Source organism: Gordionus sp. m RMFG-2023, chromosome 2 (genome assembly GCF_954871325.1).
Source record: "Gordionus sp. m RMFG-2023 chromosome 2, tfGorSpeb1-WG-v2, whole genome shotgun sequence".
NCBI classification, from domain to species: Eukaryota; Metazoa; Nematomorpha; class Gordioida; order Chordodea; family Parachordodidae; genus Gordionus; species Gordionus sp. m RMFG-2023.
The window spans coordinates 49157573-49170489 of NC_088776.1; the positions used below are offsets into that span (position 1 = coordinate 49157573).

The window sequence follows — 12917 nt, forward strand, 5'->3', positions numbered from 1 at the left end:
TTTTCATTTAAAAGTGTTAGCACTTAATCCATATGCAATTAAATGATTTTGACTGTATATTTGATTTACAAATTCTCGGAAGGTCCAATAAATTTATTTTCATATAATATATTTATAATTTTATAAATCTTGCAGAAGAATTATTGAATGACGATCTTTTAAAAAATTTTTCATTAGTTCACTGTATTTATTTCTCAAAAAGTGAATAAAATACAATTTATATATATTTATTGAAAACTTTAAATATTTATTTATTTTTATATTAATATATAAATATTTATTAATAATTACAATTTTCTTATATGATGCTATGATCACCCCCCCCCCCATTCCCATTAATCTCTCCATCTCATTATAAATAATATCTGAATAATGTAATGTATTCGATTGTTTTGAATAGGCTTAGATTTAAAGTTGGCGAAGATTCCATCATGTTCAGAATTGAGACGATTTTTTAATAGGCTCGCACTGATTCATTAGCACAAGTCATAATATAACTAAAAAATAATATTAAATATTTGAAATTTTCCAAAAAAAGAAAATTAATATTTGCTTTTTGAAAGATAATTAAATAAATCACTTTATATTTTTACTATAATAATAATATGTAAAGTAAAAGTATAATAAATAATATTATCGATAAAGTACCTTCAAATGTATATAATAATGAATAAATATCATTAATTTATTTTAATATATAAATTATTTAATATTATAATTTTTCTGTGCAAAAATTTGAAAATAGAATTTTAAAATATATCATTTTCCCGTGGAAATTGGCATTAAACAATTTTTTTATCACAGTGCTGCCATTCCATAAATAATTAATTTTAAATAAACATGATCAATTAAAAAATAATTAATCCTTTAAAATTATTATATTCAATTTTTTCAGGTTTAAAATTTTGCATAGTCATTTTAATTTTTTTAAAAAAATGTCACCTCCAATTTAGTATTTGCAAACCCTAATTCGATTAATCATTTAAATATTATCCCGAAATCGAAAACAGAATATTTTTAAAAACTGTAATAACGCGATATACCCTTCCCATCTTTATAGTTAGATTGGGACAAAAAAAGGTAATAATTAGGAAATATAAAAAAAAGTGTTCAGAATATTTGCATAAATTTTTGGTAATTTTCATCTCCTAAAAATGATAAGATCATCAGGTTTTGTAATCGATCTTTTTTGTCGAGTCTTAGAAGTGTGATAGGCTTTGTTCATTTGATCAACCCGGTTGTCTTCAGTCATTTGACCACTTCTTATTATTTTATTCTAACAAAAAAATATATAAATTAATTTGTAAAATTTGTTTAACTTTTATAATTTCTATAATGTAAATAAATAAATGTCAACATTAAAGAAAAACTCGTAAGGGATATGAATAAGAGATTATGTGACTTTCATTATTTTAGGTAAAGTACCAAAGAATGCTTCAAAAACATATAGTATAGGACTAATCTATAGTATGATTAGTTTATATGAGATGGCCATGGTTAACTTAATATAAGAACAGCCATGCAAATAATAAAATTAACGAAAGTAATAGTCACTTATTTTGGTTACAAAAATAATAATTGAACTAAAAAGATGTTAAATGAGTCAAGAATGAGCCTAATTGCCTATTTTTCAATAAAAGAGGGAACATTATAAGCGCCAAAGGAAAAGAGGATACTCCGCCAATTCTTTTACCAAAAAAAAAAGATATATAAAACTATATTTAGAAAAGAATAGAATTTGCTTAAGTTCGAGTGTCGTCCGGCAGAATCCTTGCCGAGTAAGACTTAAATGGGAGGGAATAATATATGAAATTATATGATATGTAGTTTAAATATTAAGATTTAAAAAAAAATTGATGTAAATAAGTATAATATGACTAACGAATAGGATATTAAGTGCATCCAAATCATTGAAGTTGATTCGAAACGAATGTTTTCCTGTTACAATTTGATTATCAGAGTCATCTAATTCGTTTTTAATAAAAGAATATAACAACCCCAAAAATTATAAATTTAAACAGCTATTTTTTTCCTATGAAATTAGATTTTATAAACATAGTTAAACTTCTTTAAAAGGGGCTTATGAATAGCTTCCAATAATTTTATTTGAGGACCTTAGGCCCGTTTTTTGCGGGCCTTTGGCTTGGTTACATTTTTTTTAATTTTAATTTTACACTTTTTTTTCTGAAAAATTTAAATTAGTCATTCGTTTAATTATCCTATAATAATTTTTTTAATGATTATTTATAATGATATAGAGGGTGGTAAGGAAGATACCTTTTTATTATGTAAACTTGCATATTTGCTAAGGAAATAAATTTCCGTGCTAGAAAGTTCTCATTAATTGTGAGAAATGAAAATTTTATTTAAAGTGTCTTGTAAAATAACTCATCCTTATTAGATTTATAAAAATCGTTACTTCTAATTTCTTACCCTCTTCTTTTCTTATTATTTTCAATTAATTATAATTCTCCAATCCGATATATCTTTGTGTACCTTCAATTGAATCATCCTGCACACCATTGTCATTCAACTCCGTGTCCTTTGTTTTCCCGGTTTTCATATCTACGACAAACGCCGTATCATCATTATCCTGTAAGATTAAAAAAGTACGTAAAATAATTTTGAATTTAAAAAAATAGATAAGTTTTATTTTAAAAATCGTATTAGTGCACTTTATTTAATTTACTGAGCGGGAATTCCATACCAAATCGATAACTCTTCGGCCCTACCTTTTTAATTTCGATAAAATTGTGCATGCTGATAGAATATGATTAGAAAGCATCGAATCCAAAATTTTAGCCTCCTAGTACTCATAGTTCCTGAGATATCAATGGTCAAAAGTGTCAAAAATGACCTTTTTTGGAAAAATACGATTTTTTAAAATGGAGATAAGTTAAAAAATAATGATTTTAAAAATATAAGTTATATGTCATTTTGTAACTCTATTAAAGGCCTTTTATTAAATATTAAGGATTTTTTTGAAATAATATTGTTGCGGTTTTTATTTACTAAACATGAAAACTCCAGATGTTTCGCTTTCCAAATCTTTTTGAATTTAATATTTTTTTATTCTCTAACCTTATATCTATTCATAGAAAAAATTTAAACTTGGGACAGCCATGGGTTTTTAGTTATTACGATTTAAAAAAACAAAAAATAAATATTTTCTTCAAAAATAGATGACGCTCCTTTATAAAATAACGTGTTTTGTTAAGATTATTATTTTTTTTAACTTTTTTTTATTTTTAAACATAAATAATAAGATTTTACAGCATTACTATCATGAAAAAATATTATATAGATCGTTTGATAGGCTTACTTATTATTATTATATTGATAACTTGTAAAAATTAGTTGTTTTTATAATAAATGATTAAATTTCCTAAAAAGATAGTTAAGATTCCAATATCTCCTACAAGAAAATATGATAATTAATTGTTGAAAGATAAAAGCAAGTTCTCACCTGCCCTAATATTAATTAATTTTTATTTTACAAATATTTTGATATTAATTATTTTTCTTTTTAAAATTATTTATAATGTATAAATATAAATGCGTATATCCTTTTAAAGAATCTAAACACTTTAATTATAAAAAGAACCCGCGTAAAGTCATGACGTGGATGACACAATATCCAAGCATACTATATTTGTGATAAATGTCGTAAAAGGTTATCACAAAAATTATTGAAAATATAACTATTCTGATAGCTAATATGTAAATAATATCAACACAGCATCAACATCAATAGATATAATCAATATAACTTTAAACGAAATTGGAAAATCTCCTATTAAGAAAAAAAAACTAACCGAAAAAAATTATCAAAAAAAAAGGATAGCGAAAATATAAAAAGCTTATTTCAGATATAATAATTAACAATCCAGAATCGGGTACAAAAGATAATAATGATATTAATCAATAATATGAAATTACAATATCCTAATTTATCTAAAAATAAAAAAATATCAATTGCTGACCATTCTGCCTCCTAATTGGAGCGCAAATAAAATAAAAACGACATTCAACGCTACATAATCAAATGGCATAGAATTCCAAAATCGTTTTAGAAGAAAAGGAAATTCTTTCAACTCCAAATCGAAAGCCTGCAAAAATATCTCAATCAAAAAACAGTTGATATTGTTTAAAAAAAATTTTGCAGTGATGAAGTTAAAAAAAGATTGCATAATCTAGCATTAAAAAGGGGGAACGAGTGAACGCTCAAAAAAGGTTAGTTCTTAATAATTTGAAAGAATTATATAATTAAAGGCAAGTAATTGTTTAAAACTCAACACTAAACTATATTCTAATTCGCAGACGATCAATTAATCGATGAGATTAGAGGATATGTAACATGTGCATATGAAATGGTGGTTAGGATTTGTACAAGCAGCGAATGTAATTAGAGATGAAGTAAAAATTAATTTTCTTCACCCTAAAGGACCAACAAATTCTTCTGTTTATCCAGCTGCGCAAGATATCCTTTTCATACCAAAAAATAATATTTTAACAATAGTTAGCCTATCAACGGCTACTGGGCGTACATATAATTTATACCAACACGAAATTATCATGGCGTCAAAAAAACTAAATTTAATGAAAAACTGAAAATAGGTAATATCTTTCATGAATTTTAATTTATCTATTATATCTACAAAATTTATAAAATTTTAGAAAATTAAAATTTTTTATAAGAAAAAAATAATTATAACCGCAGCTAAATATCTCATTTCATGATATTAATGATAGAAAATCTCGCTATTTATGTTTAAAAATAGGAAAAAGTTTAAAAAAATAATAATCTTAACAAAACACGTTATTTTATAAAGGAGCGCCATCTATTTTTTAAATCCCAATAACTAAAAAACTCATGGTTGTCCCAAGTTTAAATTTTTTTTTATGAATATATATAAAGTTAGAAAATAAGAAAATATTAAATTTTGAAAAGCGAAACACCTAAAGTTTTTATGTTTAAAATTAATAACGTAAATAAAAACCGCAACAATATTATTTCAAAAAAATCCTAAATATTTAATAAAAGGCCTTTAATAGATTTACAAAATGACATATAACTTATATTTTTAAAATCATTATTTTTTAACTTATCTCAATTTTTAAAAATCGTATTTGGCACTTTTGACTGTTGATATCTCAGGCACTATGAATACTAGGAGGCTAAAATTTTGGATTCGATGCTTTCTAATGATATGCAAAATTTTTTCGAAATTAAAAAGGTCGGGCCTAAAAGTTATCGATTTGGTATGGAATTACCCGAGCCTCAGATAATATAGGCACTTTAATTTACTAAATTGAGCATAATTTTAATTGAATTTAGCCATAATAAATATTATTGAAGGCAAGAAAAAAATATTGGAAACTTGGGTAGTCAGATTTTCGAACTGATCTTGAACGAAAGATTGATTGGCATAGCTGGGAAGATTTTGGGCAGAAGGTTGGATATCTATAATAAATTTTTTTATAGCATTTCTTAATTCTAAAATTGTATCATATACCTTGTAGGTTTAATTATTAGGAAGGGGAGGGGAGGGGGGTGATTAAAATTTGTATGTGACCCTTAAAAGGTCAGGTAGGGAAATAACGAACCGGGCTGGGATATTCATATATAAAAAAGCGGGATAAACCTTGCAAATCTCGGATTTTGATTATGATTATTCTTCGAAAAACAACAATGAGCTTATTTCTTTTCATTTTATTTTAAGAATAGCCCAAACTAAATTAATAAATAAAATTTAAAAAAAATGATTCCTTATTATATAGAAAATTAAATGCCAGGCCAAACATTTCACAAATTTAATAAGCCAGCCTGGGCAAAAGTTGATATATTTTTTGAAATTTAAGCTACTACTTTGATTTAATTAATAATATTTGTAAATAAATTACAATATGCTTATTGTATATTAAGAACTATAACTAAAATATTAAATAAAATAGTAAATTCACAAAAGTAAACAAATTATTTATATCATCCAATTTCAAATACAGATATCAAATCAAACGATTTATAAAAGGTTGTTATAAGAATAGATAGTTATAGAGTAGATATAAAGGCCTATGGGGAAAAATTATACAGATATTAAATATATGAAGGATGGGAAATTTGTACAAAAAAATTTAACAAGCTGGATTGAACTTTTTGTAAAATTTTAACAGAGGTATGATATGTAAAATTATAATGGGACAGGCCAGGAAATTAATAAAAAATTGATTGGGCTTGAATGAGCTGGATAAACATTTAAATATCGAGCTTAGCTGAACAATTTGTGCAAAAAATCTTAGCAGGTTAAAGGGTCATTCCATGTCAAATGAGCAAAAAATCAAGATTTAAGGCCGACTTCTTTCAATTTCGATAAAAAGTTGTAGACTGGTTATATATGTTTCCATTAGATTATAAACAAAATTTTAGCGCATTAGCAATTATATTAGCGGAGATAATCAGGGATAAAGGTCCAAAAAACGTGATTTTTTTGTTTTTTACTGATGTTAAATAATTAGTTTTTTATTTAAAACTAAATATGATCAAATATTTAATCTAATATCAATAGCTAAGTTAATAATTGATAATTATGGCGAAAACATCAAAATAATTTTTTTTAAAATATGGGTCATCTTATGGTCAGTTGAAAATTTGAAATTAATATTTCGAAATTTTATAAAATTTTTGGTATCAAATGAATTTGAGCATTCTCTATAAAAAAAATTTTCTGATTAAAGTCTTTGTAAGCAAATGTTTAACACTGAAAAAATTAATAAAAATAAGCCAGCTGTTTTTATCTTTTCTTAAAATTATAAAAAATTAACTGATTAGAAAAATTAATTAGCGAATTAAATCGATAAATCGCAGTTGCTAAAAATACAAATTGATTTCTTTAATATTTTTTCACAAAAACTAATTTTTTATATTTTTACTTGTCGTTAAAAATATATAAATTTTTCTAAATGAAACCTTTAAAGATGAGCTAAAGTATTGCAATCCACTGAATAAACCAAAACATAAAAATTTTTAAAAATCTAAGATTACTGAATGCTTAATATAAATAGTGGTTTATATCAACAAAAAATATGTAATTAGTGCCGATACTTAACTAAAATTGGTCCACACATTCCCGAAGAATTTATATCCCCAATAACCCATAATCAGGATGCCTTTGAATCGATTAATGAAACATTACACAATATTGGAGAATCACCAATTAAAAGAAAACGTTTAATGGAGAATAAATATCCTAAAAATAAAATTCAAAAGATTGAAAAAGCAATAAAGAGTAAGGTTTTAGAAATATCTGATTCCGAGATTGATAGTCCAATGAAAGAGGAAATTCTTATTATATTAAAGGATAACTTTGATAAATCAAAAAATCAACAATATCAAATTCTTAAAATTTTGCCTCAAAGATGGAGTGTATATAAAATTCAAGAGGAATTCAACGTAACATCATACATGACAAGAAAATCCAAAATGGTGGTAAAAGAAAGTGGTCTTTTTTTCCCAAAACATAAGGCAGGAAAAACACTAAACGAAAAAACATTTAAATTCGTCAAAGATTTTTATAGTTCTGAAGAAATAAGCCGACTCATACCCGGAATAAAAGATTGTGTATCTGTTAAAGGCGAGAAAGAACCAATCCAAAAAAGACTTATATTAAATAATCTTAAAGAAATATTCAAGATGTTTAAGGAAGAATACCCAAATATATCAATGGGATTCTCTAAATTTGCCGAACTTAGACCAAAAAACTGTATTTTAGTTGTAGCTAGTGGCACACACACTGTTTGTGTCTGCGCCAATCATCAGAATGTGAAATTAATGACAAATGTAATAGCTGAAATTACAGCAGGAGAAGATTACTGTATAAATTCTTATAACTATCTTTTGGGGCAAATTATTTGTAATCCATCTCAGACAAATGTTATTTAACAAATTGTGATGAACGCCCTGGTATAAAATCTCTTAAGGGCCAATTATACCATATTTCAGAGAAATCGTATAGAATATGTCACGTTTAAACAATGGATCACGGTGGATAGAGCAAATCTTGAAACTATTATAAAGTCCGTTGATGATTCCTCGAATATCTATTAGAAAAAGTTCAAATTTTACTGCGTCACTCATTTATAGCTAAACAACAAAGTTTATTTTTGAAGAATTCCAAAGAAAATTTAAAAGATGGGGAATTTTTAACAATTCTAGATTATTCTGAGAATTATTCCTTCATTTTACAAGATGAAGTTCAGGGATTTCATTGGAACAACGTGCAGGCCACTATACATCCATTTGTAGCATATTATAAATCTGGAGAAAATTTAAAAATATAAATTTTGTTATTATATCCGAATCATTAAACCATAATACTAGTGCAGTTCACCTTTATCAAAAAAAATTTATTAATTTCTTAACAGCCAAATTTAATTCTAAACCAGAAAAAATAATATATTTTTCAGATGGAGCCGCGTCTCAATACAAGAATCGCAAAAATTTTCTGAACATATGCCTTCATAAATACGATTTTAATATTCCTGCCGAATGGCATTTCTTTGCCACTGCTCACAGCAAAAATGCATGTGACGGTATTGGAGGAACTGTCAAAATATTAGTTGCCAGAGCTAGTCTTCAAAGGCCAAATAAAAACTAAATCCTAACCCCATTAGAATTATAGAATTATGCTAAAGAAAATATTAATGGAATTCAATTTGAATATGTATCCAATCAAGAATATATCGAAGGGGAATTCTGCACTGCCCATACATGAGACCCAAAAATTTCACGTATTCCCATTGATCAAAATAAACTAAAAACCAAAATATATTCTAATTCCAAAAAATATAATATAAAACAAGTTTCGTTTTGAAATGAGAAAATTATATTTAAAAATATTAATGGATATGTAACATGTGTATATGATGATAAATGGTGGTTAGGATATATAATCGATACAAATGAAGAAGTGAAAATCCAATTTTTACACCCTTGTGGACCTTCAGCCTCATTTAAATTTCCTCTGAAAAATGATATTTTAGTGTTGCCTAAATCTCATATTCTCTCGCTAGTCAATCCTTCTACTCCCACCAGTCGGACATATATTTTACTCCTGAAGAAATCTCACAAGCTAGCCAGACTTTGTATTCCTTTAGATGAAGTTAGATTTAATTAATTTATAAACTATCTTAATTAGGCAAAATTTGTGAAGATTTTAAAAATTTCATGATCTGAATTACAAATAAATATATATAATGCACATTGTAATCGATTTAGTATGATATATATACATTAAAATATTTTTAATCAATAAAAAAAATGAATTTTTACATATTAAAACTATTATATATAGCGCCATCTATTTTTTCGCAATATTTTTTAAATAAATATCCAGTCATGCTAATTGTTGAAGAAATTATTTAAAAAATAGTAAAAGGATATTATTTCTTAAAAAAATTAAAAATCGGAGATCATATTCATTTCGAAATATTAATTTCAAATTTTCAACTGACCATAAGATGACCCATATTTTGAAAAAAAATTATTTTGATGTTTTCGCCATAATTATCAATTATTAACTTAGCTATTGATATTAGATTAAATATTTAATCATATTTAGTTTTAAATTTAAAACCAATTATTTAACATCACTAAAAAGCAAAAAAAGACATTTTTTGGACCTTTACCCCGATTATCTCCGCTAATATATTCGCTAATGTGCTAAAATTTTGTTTATAATCTAATGGGAACATATATAACCAGCCTACGATTTTTTATCGAAATCGAAAGGGGTCGGCCGAAAAGTGATTGATTTGACATGGAATGACCCTAAAACGTCTTATAATCCATAATCTTCCTAGGTTACTGTTTTAGGATCACATTACTTTTCTTAATTATTATTTTTATATTTATCAGAGACCTGTAAAGGCAATATTTGCATGGCCTGGATTTGATAAAAAAAACTTATCTTCAGACCAGCTCAGATTTTTTTTAAAAAAAATTGGCTATGTTTATAAATTTTTTCTAGGTCCTTGGTGTTTTTTAAAAAAATAAAATATCCTATTTAGCATTTTACGGATCGTTTTTAGAGAATATGAAATCCATATATAATAAAATCGAAATAAGATAAGTGAATGAGATATATTGTTCTTTCTTTCTTTCTTGAGAAGATTTTTAAATTTACTTTATTTATAATAATGACGATTTAAAATATTCGACCTGGTGTGGGTATTTTTATAAAAAAAAATTTATGGCCCTACCTGTAAACTTTGGGTCAATCCGGCAGGTCTCTGATATTCATAAATAAGATGATGTAGATATACTTACTTCTTGCACTTTAAATTGTATTATGAAATTGCTGGGAATAATTTATTTTAACATTCGTTTATTAAATTTTGCTTAAAATTTTCAGGGTTTTGAACAAACACTAATTTAATATCTTTTGATTTCTCTAAGTCTATTTTGTAACTCCTGTTTCCGTATTTAAAAGTGCTGCATTATTGGGAATAATCAATTTTTTCATTATTTGGATAATTTCTTAAAACAAAATCTTCTATATCTGTTAACTTGAAAATAGAAGGGAGGGATTCAAATAAACTAAGTCTCAAATTTTTATCTCTGCAGGTCTTTGAAAACCCATTGCAGAGAATAAAAAACATACTTTTTTGAAAAAGGTATGATTGAATATATTTTAAAAAATGGGAATGTAAAATCTGATTCTGGTTGGTCTAATTAATTTTTGATATTTTACTTACATTTTTTTAAATTAAAAATAGTGAGAAGTATAGTTGGGTAATTGCAATATTTTTAGCCATTTAAGCCAATTTTTAGCAGGCTAAAAAATTGGCTAAACCATTAACCAAAAACTATCACTTTGGTCTCAAAGTTTTTCTTAAAAAATTAGCAGCTCAAATTTGGAAGACACTAATATAAATTAAAAAGTATGTTAACAGATTTCTAAATTAGCTGACACTTTGCCATTGCCTAACTATAATAAAACTAAATATATGGGAGAGACCTACAAAATTGGAAGTTTTGGGGCCTCATCTGCAGCCTGGTGGCAAAAAAACTTAGATCTAGGTACAGCCTGCTTTGTCCCAAATTTTTAAAACTTATAGAAAAGAAATTTCAAACTTAAAATATTTGTAATGCAATACATTAAATTTAGATATTCAGCAATAACTTTGATAATTTAATTATTTTTATCTATTCAAAATATTATAAGAAAATAAATAGTAATTTTCTAACATCTAATTTTTTATAATTCGTTTTATATAAAGGCAAAAAAAGAATAGGATGGGAACATAATATTAATATTGGAGATTGGGATATGCCTATGTTTCATTGATGTTAACACTGCCCAGCCCTCCAGGATCTAATAGAGGGCCTAAATTGTAAAGAGTAATAAATTTGAAGATCTAATCCAAGAATTTTTTTAAAAATTTTTGTTTTTTATTCTATGTTTTACCAGAAGTTGAAAGTTTTCGTTTTGAATGGCATTCAATCAAGTGTACCTGATCTGTTTGTGTTTTGTTAAAGAAAGGATGTTTGCATAAGAGAGGTGTGTGAACATGAATTGCATAAGAACAATTGGATTCTTTGACCATAGAAAGATGGGATTTTTTGGAAGAGCAAAAATACTAAAAGAAAAATTGTTTAAATTAATGATATCAAACATAAGGAATATTATTTTGTAACTTAATGAGTCATTAAATTCTTTTTGTATATCAATTTATTTATAAACAATAGTTAAAAATATATATTCTAATATCCTTCAAAGCCTTTGTATATGTATACTAAAAATATAAGAATAATATATATATATTTGCCTTAAATAATTAATTAAAAAACTTGTATATACTTAATAGAAACTACTTATACATATTACTGATTATAATGTTATTAAATAATATTTAATATACTTTAACTTCAGCATCTCTAGGTTTATTATTTATATCACAATAAGTTCCATTAGAGTAATATTGAGTATGATAATCCACTTCATTAATTCGCTTAAGCTTAAACTACAAAAGATTATAAATAGGAATTTGTTTAAATAGGAAATAAAATATTTACCAGTGATTTCCAATTGATATCATGTGAAAAACTGCCTAGGATTGTTTGCATACCTCTAATTTCCCCATCTAAATATAATATGTATATTATCTAGAGTGTGCATATATGTATACCATGAAGATGATATTGGCGAATAAATCTTTTATAACAAAATTCATATGTCCACCAACCATCAGACTAAAAAATTATAAAAATATAAATTGTATAAAATTACTTTTTTCAGGCAGGGTCCTTTCAATAAGGGCTTCAATAATTTGCTTAAATTTTTTACAAAATTCTCAGCCTCATCTTCACTAAACATTTTTGGGTAGAAAACCTTTGGTATAAGGCATGAAAACTTGTCACCATATTTAGATGCCATGATAAACTCATCTTCAACTTCTCGTTTGTATTCAATTTCTTTAAAACCAAAAATTATATAAATTAATTTATTTTAAACCATGGTCATTATATAATTTGATATCGTAAGTAGCAAAATTTAATTCTTCTCTATTTAACTCTCCGCAGTACGAGATGAGAGGAAGTAGAATAAAGAAAAAGAAGTTTAAAATAACCATAGCTTGGGTCTGATATATTTACAAAATTATGACTACATCTGTCGAATAATCATTAGCTGTATAAAATTTAAAAATTTGGAATATGTTCTGCCACATGGAAAATAAATATTTAACACATGTAGAAATAAAATTTAAATGCATAATTAATAATTATCAGAGTTGTTAAAAGATTATTTTACATGAATCCATATACAGATACATCGTCAAATGTTATCTAGATACAGCTATATAGTCCAAAAAGTTATCTAGAATCAGACACAATTTTTATTATGCTCTTTATATAAGGT

The 12917-nt window shown here is 25.5% G+C and overlaps 1 protein-coding gene across 1 annotated transcript; it reads right to left on the minus strand.

Moving 5' to 3' along the window:
• Positions 1-645: 645 nt before the first annotated feature.
• On the minus strand, positions 646-12704 carry LOC135923765 (protein OS-9-like). The gene is made up of 10 exons (XM_065458695.1): positions 12513-12704; positions 12288-12472; positions 12187-12250; positions 12074-12141; positions 11920-12021; positions 11466-11637; positions 5382-5464; positions 2497-2593; positions 1883-1965; positions 646-1276 (listed from the first exon to the last, which is right to left on the minus strand). The coding sequence occupies exons 1-10, from the start codon at positions 12628-12630 to the stop codon at positions 1142-1144; spliced, it is 1107 nt and encodes a 368-aa protein (XP_065314767.1). The 5' UTR covers positions 12631-12704; the 3' UTR covers positions 646-1141.
• Positions 12705-12917: the final 213 nt, after the last annotated feature.